The 17,605-nt window shown below is 36.4% G+C and overlaps 1 protein-coding gene across 1 annotated transcript in view; it reads left to right on the forward strand.

Annotated features, from left to right (window-relative positions):
• The window catches only part of ASCC3 (activating signal cointegrator 1 complex subunit 3), a 254,014-nt gene that overhangs the window by 62,599 nt on the left and 173,810 nt on the right, over window positions 1-17,605 (forward strand). The window contains exons 9-10 of the mRNA XM_085217585.1: window positions 2,049-2,249; window positions 2,708-2,848. Coding sequence (XP_085073711.1) covers window positions 2,049-2,249; window positions 2,708-2,848 — 342 coding nt within the window. The remainder of the gene's footprint in view (window positions 1-2,048; window positions 2,250-2,707; window positions 2,849-17,605) is intronic.

Below are 17,605 nucleotides of genomic sequence, written 5' to 3' on the forward strand. Positions count from 1 at the left end.
TTGTTTTTTCAGTCTTGTGCAAGTTTTCAACTTGATTGCTTTGTGAAAGCAAAGGTACTGCTAAACTGAGAAGAATGTTAGTTAAAAAGAAAATGTAGTTGCGTTGCATTCTCATCAACTTTTAAATATTAATGAAGAACATTCATTGACATGAAGTCCTCTGAAGTAAAGCTGCAATTGGACGGCCATCAAATTCGTGATTCTTCTCCATTTAAGAGCAGAACTTTGTCATGTATTTTGAAAATGGGACATTAAATTGGGAATTTGCGTCTCAGCCTCCCACAATTCTACTACTAAGAAGTTGCAGCAAAATGATAAACTTAATTTATTTTTGTTGTACAATTAAATAAAATATTAATTTGAATAGCCAATGAAGATCTCATTGCTGAGCTTGCATTACTTGCAGTAACAAAAAATTGAGTCTTGTTCAGGTAATTTGCTTCTTTCTATAAAATTGTATTTGAAAAAATACTACTTAACGTAGCAAATGTCTGTGCATTAGCTGAAGAGGCTGTAATAACGGAAGGAGATCTTCATAAGGTGGCTTCAGGACTGTGATTACAGTGATTTTGTTCTTTTCTGGTTTCCCATAATTAAAATAATAGTTAGCAAAAGTATTAGTAGCATACTTTTGGGGATTATTAATAGAAGCAGCGAGGGTAACAAAATCTGTCAAAAAATGGAAATCATATAGATTTCTCTTCCTGAGCTGGAAGAGACTCACAAGGATCATCAAGTCCAACTCCTGGCACTACCCTGACTAACCTCTTGGTGAAGAACCTTGTGCTAATCCCCGCTCTGGCCATCTGCTCATGCAACTCCATGCTGTTCCCTCAGGTCCTGTAGCTGTCACCAGAGAGCAGAGTCAATGCTGCCCCCTCTGCTCCCCTCCCCTGTGAGGAAGCCACGGGCTACAGTAAGCTGTGTGCAAGGTTTAGTACTTGGGCCGGAGGAATCCCAGACATACTTAGAGACTGGAAGGAGCAGTCTTTGAGAGTAGCCCTGCAGAAGAGGACCTAGGGTTAGGTCCTAGGGGTCCTGGTGGATGAAAAACTTAACATAACTGCTCTGGGCAACCTGGTCTAGTGTTAAACGTGGAGGCTGGCGGCCCTGTCTGTGGCGGGGAGGTTGGAGCTTCATGATCTTTGAGGTCCATGAGCCATTCTATGATTATGAAAAGTAACTGAAAAGGTGCAAGTTCATTAGCAAATTAATATCTTGTGGATCCTTTTTTTTCTGTTGCAAAAGTAATGTGTTCTTGAAATGCGGGATTGTACCTGTCTACAGCAGCTCTTTCTTGGCTTTTTTTTGTGTGTCAGACTAGGAAAGCAAATACTATTTTTTTATAATGGAATTTGCCTTTTGTGAGATTTAAACATGCAACAGACTGTCAGAACTATAATCACCTACTAACTAAAGTTTAATTTTTTTTATACATCCCAAGTTTATTTGGGACTGCGCATACAAGTTTTTATGTTCTTTCTGGAGATCTAAACAGTTAAAAAATGTAAGATGTGTATTTCCTCAGAATCAAAGAGAAGGTTGTTACTGAATTTTCTGTGTCTCTATGTAATTTCACTTAATTTAACAAAATTAATCATAAATAATTTTAAGGACCATCTGTTTCTTCAGCAGGTTCCTGTGTATTGCAGAGTATTTTTTCATTCCAGTGATCATAGTTTACCACCTTACATTTAAAGATATATATTCTACTGCTCTGACTTTTGCTGTTTTATTGATGCATAATTATTAATAATTATTTTACTGTATGCTAGTTTTGGTCCCAGAGTTTTATGAAGAACAAGTGAAATACTGAAATAGCATATAGGAGTTTGATTAACTTTGAGGTTTGTTTTCCTTATAGATACAAAATTTGATGAATAGAGGTGGTAACATCAGAATAAAAAACATGGAATAATACTAACTATATCTAGGCAGTTATCCCAAGTTTTGTTACCATGCTTTGTTTCTTATGATTTCTACGCACTTACATGAAAAATGTAAGTAAATGTAAACATGAAAATGTGTGTGTTGTTTGTTTTTAACAGATTGGCCAACTTGCTTTTAAAGGCATGAAAAGACTGAACCGAATCCAATCTATAGTTTTTGAGACTGCCTACAACACAAATGAGAACATGCTAATCTGTGCACCCACTGGAGCTGGGAAGACTAACATTGCTATGCTGACAATTCTTCATGAAATTCGCCAGCATGTTCAGCATGGTGTTATCAAAAAGGATGAGTTTAAGGTAAGAATTTAATGATCCAAGTAACAGCTTTATAACTTGTAAGGTAAAACCCATTATATTTTTACATGGAATATGAAATCGGGAATTTTCAAGTATATTTTTCTTTTCCAACTGGAAGATAAGGCTAATTTTAATTTACTTCATTACTGATAAAGCACTTCTTGTTTCTGTTCTAAAAATCTTATTACGCAAGTGAAAAGCTATGAAAATCCATTTAGCTTTGATGCAGAACCAATTCTGAAAGCGATGAGGCTGTATAAACAAAATCCATTGTCCTTTAAACAGCTGCACACTCCTCCAGCAAAGATAACTACTTTTCATATATTGCTATTAAGATTTTTCACTATAAGTGCCCAGCATCATATTTCTCAATAAGTTGTGATTTGTAATAGTTGCCATGAAACAAACAACACTCTGGGGTTTGCTCATTTATCAAGATAGTGTCCTTTTGGTTGCAGATTGTCTATGTTGCTCCTATGAAGGCTTTGGCAGCTGAAATGACAAATTACTTCAGCAAGCGTCTTGAACCACTGGGTATTACTGTGAAAGAGCTGACTGGTGATATGCAGCTGTCAAAAGGTGAAATTCTGCGAACACAGGTATGTTTAACATTTCAAAATATCATTCTTTGTATTTCTGTACTATTCATAGGTACACCAATCTTTTTTTTTAAGTACTGTTGTAAAGTAATTAGTGAAGCTGCTGAAATGTTACTACTGAGTCAAATTATGTTGATTATGTTCTAAAATGTGACAGCTGAGAACGATTCAGAACAATTAAAACACTGTTGCGTTTGAAATATCTTAAGCACTACGCTCATCAAACTTTTGGGATTCTCCCGTTTCATTGTACAGCTATGCATTTCTGTATAAACCTAGAACAACACTGTACCTGATTTCCAGCTTGTGGTACTTAGTGGTGCCTACCTACCTTGCAGAGATATACGAAGTGTATGAATGCAGAATGGAAAAGTGCTATTTTCTGTAGCTCTCCTAGTTTGCAATATAATTCATAAAATCTCACATCATTACTAAAACTGTACTTAGATGACAAAAGAAGAAAACAAAATAATAATTTCAGGCAATACTAAGAAATGTAGATGGAAAATACTTTATGAAGTTGGAATTTTTTAGCAGTGGAAATTTTAGTGTAATTATAAATATATGCAAGTATTAATTTAGAACACAGTTACTATGTAACTTAAGTGTAAAAAAAGACTACTTCATCAAGCTTCCTTGCTTTAATCCAGAATATCACTAATAATACAAATTTTAAGTTTCTTTTGGGGAAGGAGTTAAATTGAATTTATGTTTAAAAATCTTGAAGAAATGGAAAAGGGAAGACCGAATTAAAAATGATTTTTTTTTGCTCCCACAGACAGATCTCATTGCTTTGAAACTTATATTTTGAGATTTACATCTTCAAATACTGTTCAAAGAGTTCTACAGTTTCATATGTAGAAGTAGGATAGATTTGCTGTTCTGAATTTATAGTGTATTTATAGTTCCTAAACTTTTTTGAGAATTGAAGTGGAAGTCAAATGGTCTCCAGAAAAGAAGAAATGTGAAAAGCGTTGTTTTTTGTGACCAAGAATCTAGTTCTTAGATTTTCAAAGGAAAATACAGTTAAAGCATTTGTTAATTTTATTTTTAGCTTTTGTAGCAATGATAGTTTTGCCTCTTTGTTCTTCCAAACATTGAAAAGGTTAAAACTTTATGAAAATCAAAATTTCAAGAATTATGAAATAGTTATTTTCGTGTTTTTATTTTCGTATCTCTAGTCAGCCTTTCTTTATGTTTAATGAGAATTGTAGGAGATTCAGAGGAGAGAAAACACCAGGCCAAGAGTTACTGATGTAGTTGCTATTCCTTTTCTTCAGGAGCCCAGCAGCAGGCTTTGTTTTATCTAGCTTACTAAAACACACTAAAAATATGTAGCCTTATTATGTTAATTGAGGAAAGGGGACTGACTTGTGCTGGACCTTGTTTATTGCTTTCTGCATATATTGTTTTCTGTGAAAACTAATCAACTTTCTTTCATTAACTTTTGCACTCAATCTACCTCTTCCCAGTGGGTCTCTTTTGTTGCTTTTTAGCCTGCATTTAATTGATTCTTGCTTTAAAACATTTGAAAAATTATTTTACTTGCCAGCCACTCTAATGTATAAATTTCTCAAAATTGCTGTTGCTTTTTAATGGTTTCAGAGTTGGTCTGCCAATCATTGCCCTGCTTTTACTGTAATAGATCTTGTGCTTGTGTTTAACGGTAAAGGATTTTTTCCTTAAGAATTAATCCATAGCACATGGGTGTGCGCATAATTTAAATTAAAAGGGATAATATATATATTATACAGGATAAAAGAGCTGAGTAGAATCATCTAATGAAGTAGATGCAGGCATTTCATGTTGGATCACTGTTTCGAAAGACTGCAAATACTTTCTTGGAGACTGAATGTCTGCCATAATTCTTCCATGACTTGTTTTCTGCTTCTTCTGAGCAGTTACATTTTCAGTGTCTTTGTTTTCATAGTCAGGTGAATCAGATCAGTCACTGTGAAAGAAAGAAGAATGATGTGCTTGTCAGGTGTTAGTTAGAAGTAGTGCTTTAGTGACAGTCCTGATAATTTTCTCCTTTCTCTTCCATTCTTCATGCTTCATCCTTCATACTTTGCGTACTTAAACTTGTGTATTTTGTTAGTCATTAGTCACATCTGTTATGCTTATTCTGATAAGGAAAAAGTGTTTATGTGACAAACCATTAACTGTCTCACTTCCCAGGACTTCATCCTTAATGAAGTCTGTCTTTATTATTTTATCTGCAAATAGTAAGAAGAAAAAAAAAAGGCAAAAAAAGTTTATGGTATTGTGATGAGATTGTGAGATGATTCTTGCTTCTGTGTTTTTCCATATTATGCTTTAAATAATCGCTAATGGTCTTGTCATTCCAAAACATACTTCAGAATCCAAACTTTTCAGAAAAGTTTTTATTTTTAAATTTCCTTAGAAATGAAAATGCCTTTAAAGAAATGCATCAGGCAGTCTATCCTCCCTGTGGCCTTCTAATACTCAAAAGGAGCTTACAAACAGGATGGGGACTGACTTGTTACATGGTCTGACAATGATAGGACAAGGTGTATGGCTTTAAACTACAAGAGGGGATATCTAGGTTATATTAGGAAGAATTTTTTTACTCTGAGGACAGTAAAGCACTGTCACAGGCTGCCTGGAGTCAGCCTGTTGTGAGCCTTGCTCACTACAGATATATCTTAATGTTAAGACCAAATTATCTGTGCTTTCTGTGTTGCTAGAATTTTGTGGTAATTTATAAACAAATGTGGTTCGCCTTTAAAAGCAGGCTTATTTACTCAGCCTGTAAGCTTCTCTGTATCTCTGTCCCTTGCTTTTGATATTCTTGGAGTTAAAGGGATTCAGATAGCAGGAGAATCAGAAGAAGGAAATTTATTATCTTTGAAATAAAAAAATCATCCATCATAGCTTTAGAAGTGGTACAACTTCAGTTTGCCAAGTACTGAACATGTTGAAGAGCATGAAAATGTAAACAATTTCCAAGATAGAATCACCAAGATTGGAAAGGCTTCCAACTGTCCACCTACCACCAATATTTCCCACTAAACCACATCCCTCAATAAAACGTCTAAATGTTTAACATCTCCAGGAATGGTGACTCTACCACCTCCCTGAGTAGCTCGTTCCAGTTCCTTACATCCAATCTGAATCCCCCCTGGCACAACTTAAGGCCATTCTCTCCAATCTCATTGCTAGTTACATGGGAGAAGAGGCTGACTCACACCACACAACAACCTCCCTTCAGGTAGTTGTAGAGAGTGATAAGGTGATCCCCTAAGCCTCCTCTTCTCCAGACTGAATAATCCCAGCGTCTTCAGCCACTCCTCATAAGCCTTGTGCTCCAAACTCCTCACCAGCTTTGTTGCCCTTCTCTGAATGTGCTCCAGGGCCTCAGTGGGTCCCTCCCTGCAAGAAACATAAAACTGAATACAGTACTTGAGAGGCAGCCTCACCAGCATTGAGTACAAAGGGATGATCAGTTCCCTGCTCCTGCTGGCAACACTATTTCAGATGCAGGCCGGGATGCCATTGGCCTTTTTGTTCAGCTGAGCATCCACCAACCCCCACAGATCTGTTTCTTCCACACAATTTTCCAGCCACTGCCCCAAGCCTGTAGCATCACCTGGGTTTGTTGTAGCCAAATTTCCCAGCAGCCCATAAAGAAAACCATGGTGGAGGAGACATTCACACTGGAGCATGTAGGTGAGCCCTGAATTAAGCTGTGGTTTGTGAAGACCTGATATTCATGCAAGCTGCTCACAGGAATTGTGGCCCACGAAAGGGACCCACATTTGGAACAGTTTATGTAGGACTTAGTCATGTAGAAGGAAACCCAAACTGTAACAGGGCAAAAATGTGAGGAAGGAGTTACCAAGTGTGTTGGGTACAGACCACAGTCCCTGTTCCTTATCACCCTTCAGTGTTCAAGGTGTGATGATGTAGAAGAGCTGGAATGAATGCTGAGCCTTGGAAGAAGGAGGAAGAGTGTTTTAGGGTGGGTTATTGGTTTTTTTTGGTCTGTGTTTCTAGCCATCTTATTCTATTTTTAACTGTCAATAAATCAAATTTATTTTCCCCAACTCAAATTTCTTTTGCCTGTGACAGTAATTGGTAAGTGACCTCCCTGCCTTTATCTCAGCCTGCAAGCTTTTCCATCTTACATTCTCCCTTTGCCATGTTGAGAGTCGAGAATGAGAGACTGGCCAGGTGAGTATCTGGCAGCCAGGAGAGGTCAACTTAGCAATACCTTTATCATACTTTGATCTGCTTTTTAAATTAAGTGCATTTGTAGAAATTTTAATTCTGATAATTTAAATCCAAGACAAAGGTTTTATTAGCCTACTGCAGATCTCATACAGCTGTTTCTAAAAAATTTTAGCTAGCTATTATACTAAAAATAAGAGTAGTTTAGAACAAAAGGTCGATTGTTATTGAAGGGCATGAGTAATTCAACAGTACTGATAAGTGTTTTTGAAAACAGCAGTGTTCCAAATGAAAAGAGAATTTGTGTAAGCTGCATTTGCATTGGCAAATACACTTGTCTGATTACTGAACAGAATGCTTTTCTTGAGGAGAGGAAATAGCCTGAAGGATTGAATGTATTTTGACATCTCAAAGATTAGCTGATTAATTGTACTTGTGATGGCAATGCAGAAGTGAGAAGTGAAGCAGAGACCACAAAAGCATCAGAGCTGAATAGGGCATGCAGTTCTCAGAATAGCAAATGGCATCAGGACCTTTCAGTAATATGGATGATCACTGTGATAGATTCTGTCAGCTGATAGACTGTGATATTAAGTCACGAAGGCTTTATTCCCCATTGGAATCTGATACTAATAAAATGGAATAATGCTTTTTTCTTAAGTTCTTATCTGTAATATAAAACTAATCAAGTCTGAAACTGTTTGAAGCAAAGGAGGGCTATAAACTTGGTTTCTGTTTTGTCTACAGCTTGCTTTTTCTGATACTCCTTTTCTCATTTCCTGCACCTTAATAAGATATCAAAATGATTCTAGGTAAAAGCAAATAATAAACTGGATTTCTGCTGCTTTTTTCCCACCTATGGAAATATAAATATACTAAAAATTAACAAAATTTATTATATTTTGTTGTGTCTATATATATATACATATATATATGATTTCCCTTTCATGCATATTGAAAGGCCACTGCTAGAAACTGAATATTCATGTATATTAATTAATCCTGTGCTTATACTAAATACATGACCTCGGGATTCTCTACACAAGTCACGCATTTACTTATTTATTTATTTATTTTTAAAAGTTACCCATTTCATGTGCTTTTATGCTTAACCAGAAATTAGGACATCTTCGCATTAGGAAAAGAGGATAAATAATGAGAAAGTATTTGAAATTAAAGGACTTTTTTTTTTTTTGCACTTAACAATTGGCAAAAAATTATTGATGACAGAATTATCACTAAATCATGTTAGATGTGAAGGATTTCTTTTTGACTACTTGACCTATTTAATTCTAAAACATATAAATAGATTGAATTGTGATAAATGTGATAAATCCAAGTAAGTAATACTTCAAATGTCCATTTTTTCCAGTAAAAAGGATTTTTGTGTAAAAGAGAAATATTGTAAAACAGGTTTTATTGCTTTAAAGATTAGTTTTCCTAACGTACTCTTAGTCCATTTCATAGGTTTTTGAAGGAATTAAGTGCTGTGGAGGTGATCTTTCAGGGAGCGGTAAATAAGAAAATCAAACGTAGGCAAGTACTTCTTTTGAGCTTGTCAAATGTTATCCCATTCATATTAATATAGCGTTTTGTGAAAACTACGTGAAGTACTTTTGCTTACATATTACCTAGCATATTCAGTCTCATGTGCCTTCTTTTTACTTGTCACTAATATCTTTCCATGTGCACTATGTTTTGTCTGTCCTAAGGCATGTTAGGCAGTTACTCTGATGTTAGCCTTCTGTAAGGGGCTGTAGTTTCTAATTGAATGCCCTTTTTCTTTCTTTTCTTTCTTTTTTTTTGTTTCTTGAAGTTATAGAAAACACTTATATTACAAGTGTGTTTTCTTCTTGGAATACAGCAGCTCTTTCCTGTTGAAACGTTGGATGCTTTAGCTATTGTAAATTCTGCGTATCTTTTTTTGACGTGAAATGGGATAAATTAGGTGGCCATCAGAAGTGATCCAGAGATTATATAGCTCACAGACTCAGAGAAACTCTTCTCTTTTTAAGTTGTTTATTTCAAAAGAGTTGAATCTAGTTAATATTCCCTCTTCCTGTATGACTAGAATGAAAAGTAGTGCCTAATTCAATGCGCACCCATGGCTTCAGGAGCAGAATATCTTCTTTTGATCAGCATTTGGACTGGGAGATAAAACTTTTCAGAGGACATCAAAATCTAATACAAAAAAAGAAAGAGGAAGCGACTGGTCTCTCTTTTCTCAAAAGTTTCAGAGTTTTTCTTAGTAGTACAACTGTGCTAAAAGCAGATTTCCTTTCTTCTGAATTGTTAAATTATGCTCTTTCCAAGATGAGTCTACCTTTGTGAAGTGAAAAAAAATCACTTGAGTGATGATGAGTAAAATGTGCCAAAAGATTTAGAAGAAAAAAATAAATGTGTATTGCTGACTCATGCTTAGCAAGAACAAATGATGAATTCCATGCTTGATATGCTGCAATCCAAGATGTATATATAGATGAAGGAAAAAGTGGCTGGAGTACAGAAGAGAAAGAAATCTGGAGCTTTTGGTTGGTGGAAAGCTCAATACAAGTCAACAATGTGCCCTGTCAGCCAAGAGATCCAGCTGTATCTTGGGGTGCATTAAGCACAGTATAGCTAATTGGTTAAAATAAATGATTGTCCCATTGGTACTTAGCATTGGTGTGGCCAAGAAATATATAAAAATATTAGAATATGTCCAAGGGAGGGCAAGAAAGATGGTGAAAGGGCTAAAGGGCATGACTTGAGAGGAGCACCCAAAAAAACTTGGTTTGTTCAGCTTAGAGAAGAGGGAATTTGCTGCTTTTTACAACTTCCTTGTGAGGGGGAGTGGAGAGTAAAATAAATACTGGTCTCCCTCCTAACCATTCTTAGGATGTAAGGAAGCAGCTTAAAGGTGCCTGAAGGGGAGTTCAGTTTGGAAATTAGGAAAAAACTCTTCACTGTGAGAAGGTGTTAAAGCACTGCAACAAGCTTCCCAGGGAACTGATTGTGGCCCCAAGCCTGTTGACGTTTGAGAAGTATTTGGACAAAGCTTCTAGGTAGGTGGTTTAACTCTTATGTTGACTTGCATGGAGGAGAGTAAAATTAGGGTCCCTTCTAACTCAGGATGTTCTGTGTCTCTATGATTCAGGAAACACTGAAATCTTTATTCAGTATAATTTCTATGTTCCAAAGTCATCTCCATCCTCCCACTGTCTTCTCCTTATTGTTGATTTTCTTCATTACAGAAGACTTCACAGTGCTGTGCTTTAACCCTGTCAGGCATCTCAGCACCACACAGCTGCTTGCTCAGACTCCCCAAGTGTAGTGGGGGAGAGAATCAGAAAGGTACAAGATTAAGAACTCATAGGTTGAGATAAAGACAGTTTGTAGGTAAAGCAAAAGCTGCGCACAAGCAAAGCAAAATGAGGAATTCAGTTACTTCCCATCAGCAGGCAGATGTGCAGCCAACTCCATGAAAGGAGGGCTCACCATGAGTCACTGTTTCTTGGGAAGATGCCAACACATCAGACATCCCATTCTTTCTCCTTTCCACCAGCTTTTATTGCTGAGCATGACATTGTATGATATGGAATATCTTTTTTTTTTTTTTTTTTTTTTTCAGTCTCGGTCCACTGTTCTGGTTGTGTCCCTTTTCAGCTCCCTGTGCAACTCCAGATCCTTGCTGGCAGGGCAGCACGAGGAGCTGAAATGCCCTTGGCTTTGTGCAAGAAGTGCTCTATAATTGTAACGTCTTACCGCTACTGTTTTCATCAAAAATCCAAAACACAGCCTCATACATGCATCTATGAAAAAAACTAATCTTAACCCAGCCAGAACTGTATCAGCATGCTACCTTCAGGATAAGTTGTATGTTAAGATCACTATCCAAGATATCTTTGAGCTATTAAGGCTTGATTGAGTTCCACAGACTGTTGCATATCTTCTGTCTTTAACTTTTTCTGTAAATGTTAAATATGTTTTTATTAGTATCTAGTTTCAAAAGCAATATTTAAAATATGAAGAGATGTGTCTTTGTATACATGCCAATACTTATTGTATTATATTTAAAGATTTGAAATACTATTTTTCAGGGTTCTGATCTTGTCTGTTCCTTTACCAGCAAGCAGTCATGCTCCCAGTTTATAGCAGTCTGATCAGTAAGATCCAGGTCTTTAGCTGAGTAGAGTTCAATCTCAGATGTTGGAGTTAGAAAGTGGAGATCCAAAAAGTTTTTGAAGGGCGAGCAAGGGAAAGGGTGGGGAAAAAAAAAAGGAAAAAAGCAAGTGGCTTTTTTTTTTAAGAACATAATAGGTCCAGAACAGGTAATAGGAAATGAAGAAAAAAAACTGAATTAGGTGAAACCTGCCTTTGCTTTGTAAATCAGTAAATCAGTAGGTGGAGAAAAGAACTAAATCAGGCATTCCTCCTCCCCAGCTGTGCAGACTTCCATAGTATCACCCCAGGAACACTTAAATTTTCAATTTGACTGTATTAGTTGACCCTTGAAAGACAAGGAGGCTTTTCCTATGAGTGTCACTTTTGTGGCACTTTCCCATAAATTTCTCCTTTCCTTACCTCAACTTTGGGAAATAGTAAAAATAGGTTAAAAAGGACTAATGTTAAACAACAGAGAGGCATTTTGGGATATGTAATGTGCAGAGCCAAACTTCTTTCTTGGAATTTTTTAGCTCTCCGAAATAAAGATACTAATTCTGTGACTCCACATGTAGGAATCCTGATTACCTTCAAGAATTAAAATGATTTTAAAATTGAATTTTGCTTACACAGAGGTTTTTTTTGAATAACTTCAGTGAATTCAGTTGATAAGCTTCTTGCTAATTGAATTGTTGTCTGCAATCTGTCTTTCATTTCTGTCTCTAGGACTGTTCCAGTGTTTTGATGTTACCGTTCTGTGCCTTCAGCATTGTACTCATTTTCTTTTTTGGCATCGGTCTTCCAATACACTAGTGGAATTGTTGGAAGCCATTCTGATTTACTGCTGTCCCATTAATATATGTGCCTATGACAGCTAAGATTTTGCCAGAGGGGAAAAAGTACTTATATGTGATCAAATGGTAGCAGTTTGGATAAAAAATGGTAGTCATCTATAAGGAACTGTAGGTGCTGCCTATGACCTAAATTAATTTCTAGATTTATGACAGAATCCATCTTGATTTTACTGAAATCAAGCTTCCATGCTTTAGAAATTAGAATCACTACTCTGAGACATTCATTTAAATTTTATTTGAAATAATTTATTTTTTCAAGCAGACAGATATAGTGGCTTATTATACTACATGCCTACTTGCCTGCTGTTATTGCACAATCTGTAGTATTTTACTACAGACTTTGAGTAATCTGCTTTGCATTTAATAATCACACACCACATACTCTGATAAAATGTGTAATGTGTAACTGACTGGCAGGATCCTTTGGTATGACTCACTTGTCTGAAATCAGTATTTGGACTGGGCTAGAAAGGAGGAGTTTTAGCAGAAAAAAAATGTAGTAGAAATGGTCCCAAATAATTACAGTAATTTTGAACAAGATAAAATACTCTATGTGTTCTGTAGTTGAAGTATATGGGTTTTTATATGTAATTGCATTCTTCACTGTTTGCATTTTTATTAGAAGTAATTATGTTTGTACCTCACTTAGTTCTGTTTTCTGCAAGCTTTTGTAAACTGCTTAGGAACAAAAGTTTTGGTTAATGTTTTTTCTTGGTTTTCCCTTTCCTTCTCTCTCTCCCTTTTTTTTTTTTTAATAAACTTATATAACCTTTCAGTATTGTGCTTCAACACATGTGAAAATATAAAATTTTCAATTTGGATGAAGCCCTTGCTATACCTCCAGTGCGCACGTTTTTTCATTTACTTTAAGCTTTATCAGAATAAATTCATTTTAAAAGTATCTGTACTTGAAGCACTTGCATTAATCACTGTCTCTGCAGAGGTTTGATATTGCAGTGGAACTTTAAAAGTAGTAGTGTACAAATACAAGAAAAATAATTGTGTTTTGGATACATCATTGATCCAGGCTGTTACTGAATGTGTTGAGAGGAATGCTGTTGCTCTTTGGTTATATGGCTAAGACCAACAGTGTCACCTGCAGGTGAATCAAGTAGATTTCTTAATTTTTTCAAGTGGAAATCTGAGCCACACCAGTTAGTTGAGAATAGGAGGATCTGGCTGAGTAACTTTCAAATTAATATTTTAAATCAATTTTACTGCTTACTCTTCTTATGAAATTATTTGCAAATATGTAATGATTGCTTCAAATTAATTTCTTCAGTAAGTGCTTACTGGAAAAAAATCTTAAAATCGTTCTTTAGTATGTATCAAAGATCTTTCTTGACAATATTCTACCTGTTTACCAATAAAAATCAAATGATGCTGGAAATGTGAAGGTTTTACGACATTCAAATCTGTTTACTTCTTTTATATGGGTGAAAAGTAACTGTTAACTGATGGTTAATCTCTGGGTAGAATTTCACAGAAATGAATCACATGAAATATCTAAAGTATTACATTTAGACAAAAAGTCAAATTAACAAAGAAGATCTTTGATATTGCTAATATCTGTTGTATTTAAGAGATGCAGTAATTTAAGAGTAATGTACAAATTAGTATTTTAGTACAATAATGTATAAATTGTATTTATATTGAGAGGAATGCTGTTCTTCAGTCATTTTCTTGAGGTTTCACTGTCCGTCTCTCTGTTGCTAGATTTGTGGTTAATAAAAAAAAAAGAAAAAAATCAGGTAATATTTCTTGACTTTCTAGACTAGGACTGACATAACATGAAGGATTTTAGTTGTCTTATTACAACAGGGTGATCATCCAGAGGCTAGTGAACTGCATGTCAGTTGCAGGGTACTAGTAGTGTTTTAATACTGCTGATGTTGTCAGAAAGGCTTCAGCATAATGCAGGTGCCTGATGAGAGAAGAAATAAGCCCAGTTGGAGCTGCAAATTACCCACTCAGTTCTTGAATCCTGGAATAACCAAGATTGGAAAAGTCCTCTAAGATCACCTAGTCCAATCACCGTGTTCCTCACTGTAACATCTAAGTGTTTTTTTTTAACGTGTCCAGGGATGGTGACTCCATAACCTCCTTGGGCAGCCTGTGCCAGTTTCTGATCACTCTCTTGGAGAATTATTTGCTAATGTCCAACCTGAATCTTCTCTGGTGCAACTCAGGGCCATTCCCTCTCATTCTGTCACTAGTTACACAGGAGAAGAGGCTGATTCCCACCTTGCCACAGCCTTTTTTCAGGTAGTTGTGGAAAGTGATAAGCTCTACCCTGAGCTTCCTCTTCTCCAAACTGAACAATGCCAGTGCCCTCAGCTGCTCCAGACCCTTCACCAGCTTTGTTGCCCTTCCTTGGCCACCTTCCAGGATCTCAATGTGTTTCTTGCAGGCAGGGGTCCAAAACTTAAAACAGTACTCGAGACTCAGCCTTACCAGGGCTGTGTGCAGAGAGCCAATCACTTCCCTTCTCCTGCTGGCAACACTATTTCCGATACAAGCCAGGATGCCATTGGCCTTTTTGGCCACCTATGCCACACTACTTGCTCATGTTCAGCTAAGCTGATTCATTTCCCTCAGATTCATTTCCTTCACACAATCTTCCAGCTACTCTGCCCCAAGTCTGGGACCTGGTGTTGTCACATTGCAGAAGAAAGCTTGTCATCTTCTCTGACCTGACAATGAAAGTTTGAGCCTTCAGCTTGTCAGCTTCACTATGTACTAACCAGAGTTGATGATGTGTCTGGGTTCCAGGAAATCCAGAAAGATCACCCCTTTCCTATCCCAAGAGATAGGGCACATGACATTACCTGGTGAGGGCTGTGTCTGGAACTTTTTCTTTAAAGAAGAATTCGCATCATCACTCAGTGAACTGCTGTTTTGCCTCTTATTCCATGTCCCATTACCAGTAATGATGCAATCCAGGAAATGGTCACCTTTAGCCTCACATTGGTTCAATAGGTCCTGACAAACTTGCATACAGTGTTCTTTCTATTCCTGTGTGAGCGTTTGTGGGATTCACTTGGCACTAACCTTGCAATATTGTAATGTTGTCACCATTGTTTCTAATGCACTGAAGCCAATATTCAGCTCTGTACACAATTCCCTTGTCACAATACACTGATTTACATGGATGAGCTGACTGAGATAGTCTTCATTTTGTGATGTGACAGCTATGCATGGTTGTCTAGAATGTGGCTCATCTTTCGCATTGCTGATGTCACTGCTGAAGCACACCACTGTTGCCAAACTGTACTTATGTCCACTGTTTGGTCTCCATAAATGTTTAGCAAGCATTGATGAATATCAGTGGGTGCAGTTTTTCCACATGGAGGAATTCAGTGGCACGCTTATTATTTATATTATCTTATTTTCTAAGTTATTTTCACTTCTACATCTCTTAAAATAGGCATCTTTAATGTTATATTCATTTGGTAACCTTGGTGTATGGTGGGGGTTGAGAGTGTGGAGAAGAGAGTTCCTAATCTAGTCAAACATTTCAAAGGCTCTTTATTTAGTCATGTAATGGTATTTAAAATGATTGTAACTGTAGTAATTTAATGTTTTTCTGATGCAGGACAATTCTCAAGATTTTACAATTTTAATCTTTTCTGCAAAACGTAGTCTTTGCTTAATGTGCTTCAGAAAGTGTGATATTCTTAAGGATGCTATGCACATGGTTGCTGACCTGTTACAGTAACCAACAAAATGAACTCATGGGGAAAACTGCTCAAATAGCATGTTACTGCAATTTTTTTTTACAGTCTTTTGTAAATAACTTAATGAGGATATGATACTGCTTAATGAAATGCATCAGTATTTTATATCTAGATGGGAAACTGAAAGGTTTTCAGACTCTAGGAGTGGCTAGCAGATTGTGAACTTTTTAATGCATTTTGATATCTCCGGTTTCAAGAGTGGCTCATATCAATGAGCAGGAAGTCAAGGAAAAGTGACAGGTGGCTTGCAAGACCAGACACAAAAGTAAAAAGTAAACATCTAAAGAATGGATGTACAGGCAGGTGACCTAGAAGGAATGTAGTGTGTGTTAGAGCATGGAGGGATAGGATTAGGTAAGCCAAAGCCTGTATGGCAAGGAACCAGCTTCATGGTTAAGGTCAACAAGGGAGGCTTATTTAAGTATATTAGCATCAGCAAAAAGAAGAAGGAAAAACATGGGTCAACTGCTAGAATGATACAGATTATATAAAAGGTTGAAGTACTTAATGCCTTCTTTGCTTCAGAGTTTATTTTTAGGACTGACATTCAGCAATCCGCAGTCACGGAAACCAATGGGAAAGTCTGGGGAAAAAAAAAAACAAAAACGGTTGTTGGAAGAGAGTCAGATTAGGGAATGTGCAAGCCTGAAAGGAGTGTAGTAGTGAGGTGGAGGTCAGCCTCTTTTCTCAGCAAATCAGTGACAGGACATGAGGTAATGGCTCTAAGTTGCACCAGTGAAGGTTCAGGTTGGATATTAGGAAAATTTCTACTCTGAAAGAGTGGTGAGGTATTGGAACAGAATGCCAGGGGAGATGGTGGAGTCACTGTCCCTGGAGGTGTTCGAGAAGTGTATGGATGTGGCACTGAGGTATGTGATTAGTGGGTTTAGTGGGGTTGGATTGGTGGTTGGACTAGGTGATCTTAGAGGTTCTTTTCAACCTTAATGATTTTATTATTCTGTATAGTTTTTCTCATTTAATGGTGAAAGATGCTACTTTGTTAAACACATTTCAGAGTTTTTTTGCAAGTGATGGAAGACTAATAAGCAGTATTCTTTTAATATTTTGTCTGAAAAATCAAGACTGGAAAACATTAAAACGCATTGTCTGAATGTTCTAAAGAGTAATGAATCTCAGTAAGTCAAAAAGAAGAATGTCTCTACTACTGTTCATAAAATATAAGCAAAGAATCTGAATCTTCATGGTATGAACTAATTACTAAACTGCATATAAATAATTATATTAATGAGTTGATTAAAAATACCAAATAAAATATTGTTGTGGGGTGTTGACTCATGGGCTTTTTAGGCATTGAGAACGCCAGTAAAAAGTATAGGAAACTACTTGCAGTAATGTATTTCTCAGTAGTATTTATAATTAATATTTTATCTATGAAGGACTTGGAAGAATGATTTACTTCTGTTGATTTTAATGTTCCTTTGTAAATAAAAAGGTTTTGTGTAAAAGGAATCCATGTCTATAAAACTGCTAACTGCTTTGCAGCTCCAGATACTTTTTTAAGCACTGTAAATTTCACAGGATGAAAAAGCAGTCTTTTATAGTTAATGCAAATGATGCATTAAGTTAGACCCTTCTCCCAGAGTACAATTTAAAGGTACTCAGAAGTCCAATTATCTTTGATTTAGCTGTAAAAATTGCAGAATAACAGCTGTGCCTGCTGAGTGAATATTCCTCTGAAAAAAGATAGCTTATCTGAGTAGATTTGAGGACAAGTTGCTGAGGGAATGTCTGACTCCTTTGGCTCTTTTTCAAATTTTACAGCTTCTGGTCAGTTGAAAATGCAAGTAAATTATAAAACGGCATCAAAGCAA

Source organism: Meleagris gallopavo, chromosome 2 (genome assembly GCF_905368555.1).
Source record: "Meleagris gallopavo chromosome 2, MGAL_WU_HG_1.1, whole genome shotgun sequence".
Taxonomy (NCBI): Eukaryota; Metazoa; Chordata; class Aves; order Galliformes; family Phasianidae; genus Meleagris; species Meleagris gallopavo.